General features: G+C 46.9%; 1 protein-coding gene across 2 annotated transcripts in view; it reads right to left on the bottom strand.

Annotated features, from left to right (window-relative positions):
- LOC129868045 (roundabout homolog 3-like) overlaps nucleotides 1-13,885 on the bottom strand; it is a 293,102-nt gene that overhangs the window by 30,421 nt on the left and 248,796 nt on the right. For both annotated transcript variants that reach the window (XM_055941624.1, XM_055941625.1), the window contains exon 8: nucleotides 10,982-11,153. In XM_055941624.1, the coding sequence (XP_055797599.1) occupies nucleotides 10,982-11,153 (172 nt within the window). The remainder of the gene's footprint in view (nucleotides 1-10,981; nucleotides 11,154-13,885) is intronic.

The following is a 13,885-nucleotide window of genomic DNA, read 5'->3' as shown; positions in this document are numbered from 1 at the left end:
TGTGAGGCTGATAAGTAGCCTGACTCACACTAGCTAACGTTAATAACTAACCCTGCTTTTATAGCTAAGATGCCAAAAAGCTGTTGGGTTCCGTTTTGTTTGAACAGTAGTAGGAGAAAACCACCAAATCAAGTTCCCTCGACTGGCCAAGGACCAGGTTAGACAAACCTCATAGTTTCAGGCTATACGCCGCAATGATGATGTAAATCTGTGGGCTCCGGTTACTCGATACATTTGTGTGTTCAAAGCACTTCATTCACAGTAAGTCGATGATTGGCTGAGATAATGAGTGGGCTGGACATGTAGAGAGATGAGTTCGGATTGGTCTGCCATGTAGCACGCTTCTGTCTTTTTGAACTGGTCAGTATGTGTAGGTAATCCTGTCTAACCGGCTAATTTTTGTATATATATCGTGTAGTAGAACTGCATAAGTGTTGTTGCTTTCCACTTTCTGGAGGACCGAGTTTTGAAATCAGTGGAATTAGAGTATGATAGTTAAGGAGCCCTGTCTCCGTATTACATCTTCAAACTAAGGGCAACCATGGCATCCGTGACAGAGGGAGAAGCGTCCATCCATGTATACGGAGATAGTCTGGCTAGCTACATTTTCAGATATTATACGTTTCTAATTTTGTCAGAAAGTTGTTTTCATATCAAGTTAGTGTACTGTTAGCTCGCTAGCTAATGTTATTTGGCTGGCTCGCTAGCTAACATTACGTGTATGAATAACCAACAAATTTTTTGAACGGTCAACACCCATTGAATATGGCCGGTGTCAGTAAACGTGGGCAAAAAAAGCGTAATTAAATTGTTGCCAGCAGCACAGTTGCAATCACCAACGCTCTGGATAACATAAAAACAGCCTAACCAGCTCTGCTAGGGCGAGTAAAATGGTCAGACTGAACTGTTCTCTCATTTGTATCTGGAAATAGCTAGCAAGCTAGCCAAAGTTAGCCAGTTGGCTTGGATGCTTGACTGCTGTTGTTAGGTCAACTAGCTAACGTTACGTGTATGATCTGTGTAGTAATATTATTCGTATCTCAGAGCCATTTACTTTGCTAGTTATAGCCTAATGTTAGCTAACTGACATTGAGACTGGTTGGTTAGCTACCTGCAGATTCATGCAGAGTAGTAACGTCATGAGTTGGGATTATGGTTCATTGTTTAGCTAGCTAGCTGGCTACATGTCTTAGCGAAAGATTCCACTATGCCGGTAACCATTTCAATAGAATGTTAATGATGTCATTGTGACAACTGTTGATAGATATAGCTGGTAAATTTGCTCTAGCTATTTACTCCGATTTCAGAGCACTCTCGTCTGAGTGTGCCAGAGCGCAGAATAACTGACAAATTTACGAACGCTCGTTGAATATGGCCGGTGTCAGTAAACGTTGGCAAAAAAGCATAAATTATTGCCAGCAGTCACCAGCACTCTGGATAAAAACAGCCTAATCAGCTCTACTAGGGCGAGTAAAATGGTCAGAGTGAGCTGTTCTCTCATTTGTGTCTGGAAGTAGCTAGCAAGCTAGCCAACGTTAGCCAATTAGCCTCGGTGCTTGACTGCTGTTGTTAGGACAGAATGCTCGGATTAAAGAGATGTTAAAGCTTAAGAGGGTGTGAACGATGCTGGATGGGTGTAGACAAAGAGGAGCTCTCCAATAGGTGTACCAAAATATTCAAAGGCCATTTTCTCAAAAGTTAGGTTTTCAAAGCAGAATTACTTTCCCATTGTTCCTCAACTGTAATGTGTGATATACCATTTTCTAGCTCTGAGTCTCTACATTTATTCAATGTAAAAAACACAATTTCAAATGTTGCTACATAAGACCGAATCGAGCTTATCGGTTACATTTACAAAAAAATCTTTATATGCTTTCGCCCATTAGACAGCAATGTTATGGCTTAACATGCCACAGTAGCGCTGAATAACTTAATATTTATTTGAGTGGACCTGGAAAACAATTTTTGTGTCGAGCGGCGTGAGGGAGGCGGAGGACCATGAATAAGTCATTGACGAGTCAATTACTTTGGCATTTACCATTCCCTCTCCAATGTATCTAACAGTTTTAATGGTAAAACCAAGGACATTGGACTGTGGGGATTGTGTACAGTACATGCTGAAATTGGGTTTGAGATATTGGACTCCATTCCAAGAGGCCAAGGGGATACTTTTATGAAAAAACATATTGGAGAGGAAACATAATAATTCACAACATACCACCAGGATTGTGGACACAATTCCTGCATTTGCCACATCACATACTATTTATTTAATTTATTTATTTAACCTTTATTTAACTAGGCAAGTCAGTTAAGAACAAATTCTTATTTACAATGACGGCCTACCAAAAGGCTAAAGGCCTCCTGTGGGGACGGAGGATAAAAAAATAAAAATAAAAATATATATAAATATAGGACAAAACACACATCACGACAAGAGAGACAACACAACACTACATAAAGCGAGACCTAAGACAACATTGCAAGGCAGCAACACATGACAACACAGCATGGTAGCGACAACAACATGGTAGCAACACAACATGGTAGCAGCACAAAACATGGTACAAACGTTATTGGGTACAGACAACAGCACAAAGGTCAAGAAGGTACAGACAACAATACATCACGCAAAGCAGCCACAACTGTCAGTAAGTGTCCATGATTGAGTCTTTGAATGATGAGGTTGAGATAAAACTGTCCAGTTTGAGTGTTTGTTGCAGCTCGTTCCAGTCGCAAGCTGCAGCGAACTGGAAAGAGGAGCGACCCTGGGATGTGTGTGCTTTGGGGACCTTTAACAGAATGTGACTGGCAGAACGAGTGTTGTATGTGGAGGATGAGGGCTGCAGTAGATATCTCAGATAGGGGGGAGGGAGGCCTAGGAGGGTTTTATAAATAAGCATCAATCGGTGGGTCTTGCGACGGGTATACAGAGATGACCAATTTACAGAGTATAGCGTGCAGTGATGTGTCCTGTAAGGAGCATTGGTACTATGCGGCTTTGTTTTGTGTGCTAAATAGCCATATGGCGTTTTTTTTTTTTTTTTTTTTTCACCTTTATTTAACCAGGTAGGCTAGTTGAGAACAAGTTCTCATTTGCAACTGTGACCTGGCCAAGATAAAGCAAAGCAGTGTGACACAGACAACAACACAGAGTTACACATGGAGTAAACAATAAACAAGCCAATAACACAATAAACAAGTCAATGACACAGTAGAAAAAAGAAAGTCTATATACAGTGTGTGCAAAATGCATGAGGAGTTAGGCAATAAAAAATTATAATTTAGCAGATTAACACTGGAGTGATAAATGAGCAGATGATGATGTGCAAGTAGAGATACTGGTGTGCAAAAGAGCAGAAAAGTAAATAAAATAAAAACAGTATGGGGATGAGGTAGGTAGATTGGGTGGGCTATTTACAGATAGACTATGTACAGCTGCAGCGATCGGTTAGCTGCTCAGATAGTTGATGTTTAAAGTTGGTGAGGGAAATAAAAGTCTCCAACTTTTTTTTGCAATTCGTTTTTTTTTTTTTTTTGCAATTTGCAATAACGATTTTTGCAATTCGTTCCAGTCACAGGCAGCAGAGAACTGGAAGGAAAGGCAGCCAAATGAGATGTTGGCTTTGGGGATGATCAGTGAGATATACCTGCTGGAGTGTTGTTATGGTGACCAGTGAGCTGAGATAAGGCGGAGCTTTACCTAGCATAGACTTATAGATGACCTGGAGCCAGTGGGTATGGCGACGAATATGTAGCGAGGGCCAGCCGACTAGAGCATACAGGTCGCAGTGGTGGGTGGTATAAGGTGATTTGGTAACAAAACGGATGGCACTGTGATAGACTGCATCCAGTTTGCTGAGTAGAGTGTTGGAAGCTATTTTGTAGATGACATCGCCGAAGTCGAGGATCGGTAGGATAGTCAGTTTTACTAGGGTAAGTTTGGCGGCGTGAGTGAAGGAGGCTTTGTTGCGAAATAGAAAGCCGATTCTAGATTTGATTTTGGATTGGAGATGTTTAATATGAGTCTGGAAGGAGAGTTTACAGTCTAGCCAGACACCTAGGTATTTATAGTTGTCCACATATTCTAGGTCGGAACCGTCCAGGGTGGTGATGCTAGTCGGGCGTACGGGTGCAGGCAGCGAACGGTTGAAAAGCATGCATTTGGTTTTACTAGCGTTTAAGAGCAGTTGGAGGCCACGGAAGGAGTGTTGTATGGCATTTAAGCTCGTTTGGAGGTTAGTTAGCACAGTGTCCAAGGAAGGGCCAGATGAAAAAAGAATGGTGTCGTCTGCGTAGAGGTGGATCAGTGGATCGCCCGCAGCAAGAGCGACATCATTGATATATACAGAGAAAAGAGTCGGTCCGAGAATTGAACCCTGTGGTACCCCCATAGAGACTGCCAGAGGTCCGGACAACATGCCCTCCGATTTGACACACTGAACTCTGTCTGCAAAGTAGTTGGTGAACCAGGCGAGGAAGTCATTAGAAAAACCAAGGCTATTGAGTCTGCCGATAAGAATACGGTGATTGACAGAGTCAAAATCCTTGGCCAGGTCGATGAAGACGGCTGCACAGTACTGTCTTTTATCGATGGCGGTTATGATATCGTTTAGTACCTTGAGCATGGCTGAGGTACACCCGTGACTGGCTCGGAAGCCGGATTGCACAGCGGTGGGAATCGAAATGGTCAGTGATCTGTTTATTAACTTGGCTTTCGAAGACTTTAGATAGGCAGGGCAGGATGGATGTAGGTCTGTAACAGTTTGGGTCTAGGGTGTCACCCCCTTTGAAGAGGGGGATGACCGCGGAAGCTTTCCAATCTTTAGGGATCTTGGACGATACGAAAGAGGTTGAACAGGCCGGTAATAGGGGTTGCAACAATGGCAGCGGATAGTTTTAGAAAGAGAGGGTCCAGATTGTCTAGCCCAGCTGATTTGTACGGGTCCAGGCGTAAGTGGATACATGTCAATCTACCTTCATAGAGGCTGAAATATGGGAAGGAGGAGCGGAGTGTTTGTGTGCATGAGTGTGCTTGAGTGTTTATGTGTGTGGCACTATCCCTTTATGGAGGGATGGCACTAAATCCCATCCCTCCACAGACTGTCCATACTGTAGTGAAGCACAGGCCCTGGCTATAGGCTCACTAAACCACCATTGCCCTGCAAACAGAGGCAAGCCAATGGACATATATGTGTCTGACTATGCCAACTCTGTACGTCCGTGTGTACACCATGATGTAAACATTACTGTGTGTGTGCTGACATGTTACAGAACAACATACAGTTTCAACGTCACTTAAGTACCACTGTACCTCCCCTTCAGTGTGTAGTCTATTGACATGAAGTCTGCTCAATGACATTTAGTCATATTTCATTTTTTTATGTTTTGTAAATTGTGTGTTTTGCGTGATTGTACACCAGCCAATGTTGCCAAAACATATCATTAACACAAAATGTACCTCAAAATGTATATCAAAACTACAGTCTTATTGTATCATCATGAGACAAATATCTTTCTACGGGACCCAGAAATGCATTTTTTGCTGACGCCATAGCTAGTGAAATTGTTGGTTTATGAACTCAAACACCATGGCTGAAAATGTGAAACAAATATTTACCATTGAGCTGTAAGCATAATGTACACTTAGGTTGTTGTCTGTATGCTAAGCTACGATATTCTAGCTAAGGTACAGTGCTTTGAGGCAGACAGGAGCACAAATGCATCTAAACAACAGTTCATCCCCTTCCTTATTTGGCACGGCGGGACGAGGGGAGCATGTGTTCCCGGCGAGGTTAATTTGCATAGCGCCATTCCGACTTGCCCTTTTTGATTACGTCTCGCGTTACCTCCTGCTGTTTGTTCATTTGGGGGACTGAGGGGGGCGACAATTTTTTATGTTTGATGGCTTTGAAGAATCTTTAATTGATTTGGGTTTAAACAATTGTGAAGGAAGTGATGGAGGGTGAGGGGGAGGCGGGGGGTTACTGGGCGTCTAGTCCTTTGGCTAAAACAGCAGTCCATGAAATATGTCAGCATAAAAAAATATAATTAGGTAGTCGGAAATAGACTAATTCCCAAATGGCACCCTTTTCCCTTTATAGTGCACTACATTTGACCTAGGGCTCTGCTCAAATTTAGTGCACTATAAAACAAATACAGTGCCATTTAGGATGCATCCAAAGTGTTAGATGGTAATGGAATATCAATGTGGGTTTGTACGAGGAAGGATCTGGGTTGGCTTTAGGAGATTGGTTAATTGAAGCTGGCTGTGTGTGTGATAGTTGATTACCCCCTAGGGATCACTAACTCCAGAGAAACTCACGCTAGGTTTCTGTCCTTACAGATTAGCTTTCATACACAAACAAACTGGCACACACTCACTCACAAAGGAATGCACAAGCACACACACGCATGCACACACCCACCAGTGGAGGCTGGTGGGAGGTGTTATAGGAGGATGGGCTCATTGTAATGGCTGGAATGGAATAAATGTAACGGTATCAAACACAAACATGTGGAAACCCCGTTTGACTCGGTTCCATTCCAGCCATTACAAGGAGCCCTCCAATAGCTCCTCCCATCAGCCTCTGACGCATACATACACATACACACAAACAAACTGAAACACACACAATAAGAGGCTGTGACGGTGCAAACAACTATTTTGGAGGCCTATGAATTTATGGGACGGTGGGAATCCATTCTTTAACGACAATGTTCAGGCAGGTGAGAGATTAAAACATGCCATGATTTCCTGATTTGTGTGTGTGTTTAGCATGTGTGTCTGTCCCAGACTTTTGTGTATGAACAGCTAGACAATATACACTGCTCAAAAAATAAAGGGAACACTAAAATAAGACATCCTAGATCTGAATGAATGACTGATTCTTATTAAATACTTTTTTCTTTACATAGTTGAATGTGCTGACAACAAAATCACACAAAAATGATCAATAGAAATCAAATTTATCAACCCATGGATATCTGGATTTGGAGTCACACTCAAAATTAAAGTGGAAAACCACACTACAGGCTGATCCAACTTTGATGTAATGTCCTTAAAACAAGTCAAAATGAGGCTCAGTAGTGTGTGTGGCCTCCACGTGCCTGTACGACCTCCCTACAACGCCTGGGCATGCTCCTGATGAGGTGGCGGATGGTCTCCTGAGGGATCTCCTCCCAGACCTGGACTAAAGCATCCGCCAACTCCTGGACAGTCTGTGGTGCAACGTGGCGTTGGTGGATGGAGCGAGACATGATGTCCCAGATGTGCTCAATTGGATTCAGGTCTGGGGAACGGGCGGGCCAGTCCATAGCATCAATGCCTTCCTCTTGCAGGAACTGCTGACACACTCCAGCCACATGAGGTCTAGCATTGTCTTGCATTAGGAGGAACCCAGGGCCAACCGCACCAGCATATGGTCTCACAAGGGGTCTGAGGATCTCATCTCGGTACCTAATGGCAGCCAGGCTACCTCTGGCGAGCCCATGGAGGGCTGTGCGGCCCCCCAAAGAAATGCCACCCCACACCATGACTGCCCCACCGCCAAACCGGTCATGCTGGAGGATGTTGCAGGCAGCAGAACGTTCTCCACGGTGTCTCCAGACTGTCACGTCTGTCACATGTGCTCAGTGTGAACCTGCTTTCATCTGTGAACCTGCTTTCATCTGTGGCGCCAGTGGCGAATTTGCCAATCTTGGTGTTCTCTGGCAAATGCCAAACGTCCTGCACAGTGTTGGGCTGTAAGCACAACCCCCACCTGTGGACGTCGGGCCCTCATACCACCCTCATGGAGTCTGTTTCTGACCGTTTGAGCAGACACATGCACATTTGTGGTCTGCTGGAGGTCATTTTGCAGGGCTCTGGCAGTGCTCCTCCTGCTCCTTCTTGCACAAAGGCGGAGGTAGCGGTCCTGCTGCTGGGTTGTTGCCCTCCTACGGCCTCCTCCATGTCTCCTGATGTACTGGCCTGTCTCCTGGTAGCGCCTCCATGCTCTGGACACTACGCTGACAGACACAGCAAACCTTCTTGCCACAGCTCGCATTGATGTGCCATCCTGGATGAGCTGCACTACCTGAGCCACTTGTGTGGGTTGTAGACTCCGTCTCATGCTACCACTAGAGTGAAAGCACCGCCAGCATTCAAAAGTGACCAAAACATCAGCCAGGAAGCATAGGAACTGAGAAGTGGTCTGTGGTCACCACCTGCAGAACCACTCCTTTATTGGGGGTGTCTTGCTAATTGCCTATAATTTCCAACTGTTGTCTATTCCATTTGCACAACAGCATGTGAAATTTATTGTCAATCAGTGTTGCATCCTAAGTGGACAGTTTGATTTCACAGAAGTGTGATTGACTTGGAGTTACATTGTGTTGTTTAAGTGTTCCCTTTATTTTTTGAGCAGTGTATATCAATGTATATCATCCCTACAGGATTTCCTGGTGATTTCTTGGGATATTTGCATTAAAAAAATGCTAGATTTTTGGCAATTCTGACTAGGGTTGGTAATTTATACTCTTAAAAACTTTAACAAAAAAATATTCGTATACAGTGGGGAGAACAAGTATTTGATACACTGCCAATTTTGCAGGTTTTCCTACTTACAAAGCATGTAGAGGTCTGTAATTTTTATCATAGGTACACTTCAACTGTGAGAGACGGAATCTAAAACTAAAATCCAGAAAATCACATTGTATGATTTTTAAGTAATTCTTTTGCATTTTATTACATAACATAAGTATTTGATACATCAGAAAAGCAGAACTTAATATTTGGTACAGAAACCTTTGTTTGCAATTACAGAGATCATACGTTTCCTGTAGTTCTTGACCAGGTTTGCACACACTGCAGCAGGGATTTTGGCCCACTCCTCCATACAGACCTTCTCCAGATCCTTCAGGTTTCGGGGCTGTCGCTGGGCAATATGGACTTTCAGCTCCCTCCAAAGATTTTCTATTGGGTTCAGGTCTGGAGACTGGCTAGGCCACTCCAGGACCTTGAGATGCTTCTTACGGAGCCACTCCTTAGTTGCCCTGGCTGTGTGTTTCGGGTCGTTGTCATGCTGGAAGACCCAGCCACGGCCCATCTTCAATGCTCTTACTGAGGAAAGGAGGTTGTTGGCCAAGATCTCGCGATACATGGCCCCATCCATCCTCCCCTCAATACGGTGCAGTCGTCCTGTCCCCTTTGCAGAAAAGCATCCCCAAAGAATGATGTTTCCACCTCCATGCTTCATGGTTGGGATGGTGTTCTTGGGGTTGTACTCATCCTTCTTCTTCCTCCAAACACGGCGAGGGGAGTTTAGACCAAAAAGATCTATTTTTGGTCCAAAAATATTCATATACAGTGGGGAGAACAAGTATTTGATACACTGACGATTTTGCAGGTTTTCCTACTTACAAAGCATGTAATTTGTAATTTTTATCATAGGTACACTTCAACTGTGAAAGACGGAATCTAAAACAAAAATCCAGAAAATCACATTGTATGATTTTTAAGTAATTAATTAGCCTTTTATTGCATAAGTATTGCTATGAGACTAGAAATTGAGCTCAGGTGTATCCTGTTTCCTTTGATCATCCTTGAGATGTTTCTACATCTTGATTGGAGTCCACCTGTGGTAAATTCAATTGATTGGACATGATTTGGAAAGGCACACACGTGTCTATATAGGTCCCACAGTTGACAGTGCATGTCAGAGCAAAACAATTCTGCAGCATTGAAGGTCCCCAGGAACACAGTGGCCTCCATCATTCTTAAATGGAATAAGTTTGGAACCACCAAGACTCTTACTAGATCTGGCTGCTCAGCCAAACTGAGCAATCGGGGACTAAGGGCCTTGGTCAGGGAGGTGACTAAGAACCTGATGGTCACTCTGACAGAACCTTCCAGAACCTTCCAGAAGGACATCCATCTCTGCAGCACTCCACCAAAACCTGTCTCAGAGCGCTCGGGACTTCAGACTGGGGTGAAGTTTCCCCTTCCAACAGGACAATGACCCTAAGCACACAGCCAAGACAATGCAGGAGTGGCTTCGGGACAAGTCTCTGATTGTCCTTGAGTGGCCCAGCCAGAGCCCGGACTTGAACCCAATCGAACATCTCTGGAGAAACCTGAAAATAGCTGTGCAGCAATTCTCCCCATCCAACCTGACAGAGCTTGAGAGGATCTGCAGAGGAGAATGGGAGAAACTTCCCAAATACAGGTGTGCAAAACTTGTAGCGTCATACCCAAAAAGACACAATGATGTAATCACTGCCAAAGGTGCTTCAACAAAGTACTGAGTAAAGGGTCTGAATACTTGTGTACATGTGAAATATCAGTTTTAAATTAGCAAAAAATTCTAAAAACCTGTTTTTGCTTTGTCATTATGGGGTTAGGGTTAGGGTTAGGGCTAGAATATGGCTATAACAAAATGTGGAAAAGTCAAGGATTCAGAATACTTTCAGAAGGAACTCTATGATTGGCCAACAACAAGCTACACACGCCACGCTCTTCTCTCTTGAAAAGAAAGAGCAGCTGCATAAATTATAAAATGTCTCTCTCTGTCTCTACTGCAGCAATCGCGTTCGGATCTGTACATGTCATTCCGGACAAGTCAGTTAAAATTACACATACCCTGAGACAATCATATCAGATCCGACTGAGACCCGTGACATTATTTAGGCTTCTGGATTTTTATTTAACCTTTATTTAACTAGGCAAGTCAGTTAAGAACATATTCTTATTTACAATGACAGCCTAGGAACAGTGGGTTAACTGCCTTGTTCAGGGGCAGAACGACAGATTTTTACCTTGTCAGCTCAGGGATTCAATCCAGCAACCTTTTGGTTATTGGCCCAATGCTTTAACCACTAGGCTACCTGCCACCCCACGGGTATATGTGGATTCGAACCCGCTTGGGTCCCAGATCGGGTCCCGGGTATATGTGGATCCGTGAAGCCCTCTAGAGTTTGTGTTCCTCCCACAGACACTCACCACTCTCGACCTCCAGCAGGGCCTTGGTGAGAATGCTCCCAGCTACAGAGATAGCCTGACAGATGTAGTATCCCGAGTCCTCACTGTGGACGTCTGTGATGGTCAGCTCCCCGCTCAGAGACACAGAGAACCGGCCTGACTGGGCAGTTTCCTGGATGGGGAACAGCAGGATCTGGGGAGGCAGGAAATGACACAACACACGGTCACATAACAAGTAGGCTGAAACCAGTCAGCACAGGGGGACAAAACTTCACATCAACTGTTGTCACACAACAGGTAAAGCATATCATAACACCACATTATTATGAACGTGATTTGGTTCTCAATTAACCACCCTGATAGAAATTGGCTGTGTAAAACTGAATAGTATTTTGCGAGTGGAATTTTGAAAGTGTTAAGCAGTGGATGCACTTAAGATAATTCAGTCTTCTGAAAGGCCACATGAAAGAGAGAGAGAGAGAATGTCTGTGTGTGCATGCATGGCTGTTTGCTAAATGCATGCAGTGTATGTATGTGTGTGTGGTTTTCGTCGCCTCTAATGTGTATGTGTATATTTTGGGGGGTTGCAGGGGTGCGGTGCTCTTTGACTCTGTCCTCTAAGAGGCTTAAAGCTGGTTGGCGGACAGCCCCTGGCTAGAGGTAAAAGATGAAGGGATAATCGTGTGTGCGTGAGAGGCAGAGAAAGGGTGAAAAAGGGAGAGGGCCACAGTCGCGCTTAGGGATAGAGAGAGGGAGGACAGGCACAGAGGGACAGAGGGAGGGAGGACAGGCACAGAGGGACAGAGGGAGGGAGGACAGGCACAGAGGGACAGAGGGAGGGAGGACAGGCACAGAGGGACAGAGGGAGGGAGGACAGGCACAGAGGGACAGAGAGAGGGAGGACAGGCACAGAGGGACAGAGAGAGGGAGGACAGGCACAGAGGGACAGAGGGAGGGAGGACAGGCACAGAGGGACAGAGGGAGGGAGGACAGGCACAGAGGGACAGAGGGAGGGAGGACAGGCACAGAGGGACAGAGAGAGGGAGGACAGGCACAGAGGGACAGAGGGAGGGAGGACAGGCACAGAGGGACAGAGAGAGGGAGGACAGGCACAGAGGGACAGAGAGAGGGAGGACAGGCACAGAGGGACAGAGGGAGGGAGGACAGGCACAGAGGGACAGAGGACAGGCACAGAGGGACAGAGAGAGGGTGGACAGGCACAGAGGGACAGAGAGAGGGAGGACAGGCACAGAGGGACAGAGGGAGGGAGGACAGGCACAGAGGGATAGAGAGAGGGAGGACAGGCACAGAGGGACAGAGAGAGGGAGGACAGGCACAGAGGGACAGAGGGAGGGAGGACAGGCACAGAGGGATAGAGAGAGGGAGGACAGGCACAGAGGGACAGAGGGAGGGAGGACAGGCACAGAGGGATAGAGAGAGGGAGGACAGGCACAGAGGGACAGAGGGAGGGAGGACAGGCACAGAGGGACAGAGGGAGGGAGGACAGGCACAGAGGGACAGAGAGGGAGGACAGGCACAGAGGGACAGAGGGAGGGAGGACAGGCACAGAGGGACAGAGAGAGGGAGGACAGGCACAGAGGGACAGAGAGAGGGAGTACAGGCACAGAGGGACAGAGAGAGGGAGGACAGGCACAGAGGGATAGAGAGAGGGAGGACAGGCACAGAGGGACAGAGAGAGGGAGGACAGGCACAGAGGGACAGAGGGAGGGAGGACAGGCACAGAGGGACAGAGGGAGGGAGGACAGGCACAGAGGGACAGAGAGAGGGAGGGCAGGCACAGAGGGACAGAGAGAGGGAGTACAGGCACAGAGGGACAGAGGGAGGGAGGACAGGCACAGAGGGACAGAGAGAGGGAGGACAGGCACAGAGGGACAGAGAGAGGGAGGACAGGCACAGAGGGACAGAGAGAGGGAGGACAGGCACAGAGGGACAGAGAGAGGGAGGACAGGCACAGAGGGACAGAGGGAGGGAGGACAGGCACAGAGGGATAGAGAGAGGGAGGACAGGCACAGAGGGACAGAGAGAGGGAGGACAGGCACAGAGGGACAGAGGGAGGGAGGACAGGCACAGAGGGACAGAGGACAGGCACAGAGGGACAGAGAGAGGGTGGACAGGCACAGAGGGACAGAGAGAGGGAGGACAGGCACAGAGGGACAGAGGGAGGGAGGACAGGCACAGAGGGATAGAGAGAGGGAGGACAGGCACAGAGGGACAGAGAGAGGGAGGACAGGCACAGAGGGACAGAGAGAGGGAGAACAGGCACAGAGGGACAGATGGAGGGAGGACAGGCACAGAGGGATAGAGAGAGGGAGGACAGGCACAGAGGGACAGAGGGAGGGAGGACAGGCACAGAGGGACAGAGGGAGGGAGGACAGGCACAGAGGGATAGAGAGAGGGAGGACAGGCACAGAGGGACAGAGAGAGGGAGGACAGGCACAGAGGGATAGAGAGAGGGAGGACACAGGCACAGAGGGATAGAGAGAGGGAGGACAGGCACAGAGGGATAGAGAGAGGGAGGACACAGGCACAGAGGGATAGAGAGAGGGAGGACACAGGCACAGAGGGACAGAGAGAGGGAGGACAGGCACAGAGGGACAGAGGGAGGGAGGACAGGCACAGAGGGATAGAGGGAGAAAATGGGCACAGAGGGACAGAGAGAGGGAGGACAGGCACAGAGGGACAGAGAGAGGGAGGACAGGCACAGAGGGACAGAGAGAGGGAGGACAGGCACAGAGGGATAGAGAGAGGGAGGACAGGCACAGAGGGACAGAGAGAGGGAGGACAGGCACAGAGGGACAGAGAGAGGGAGGACAGGCACAGAGGGATAGAGAGAGGGAGGACAGGCACAGAGAGATAGAGAGAGGGAGGACAGGCACAGAGGGACAGAGAGAGGGAGGACAGGCA

This window comes from Salvelinus fontinalis, chromosome 13 (genome assembly GCF_029448725.1).
Source record: "Salvelinus fontinalis isolate EN_2023a chromosome 13, ASM2944872v1, whole genome shotgun sequence".
Classification (NCBI taxonomy): Eukaryota; Metazoa; Chordata; class Actinopteri; order Salmoniformes; family Salmonidae; genus Salvelinus; species Salvelinus fontinalis.
The sequence above is the reverse complement of the archived record's forward strand: the minus strand, read 5'-3'. Positions and strand labels throughout refer to the sequence as shown.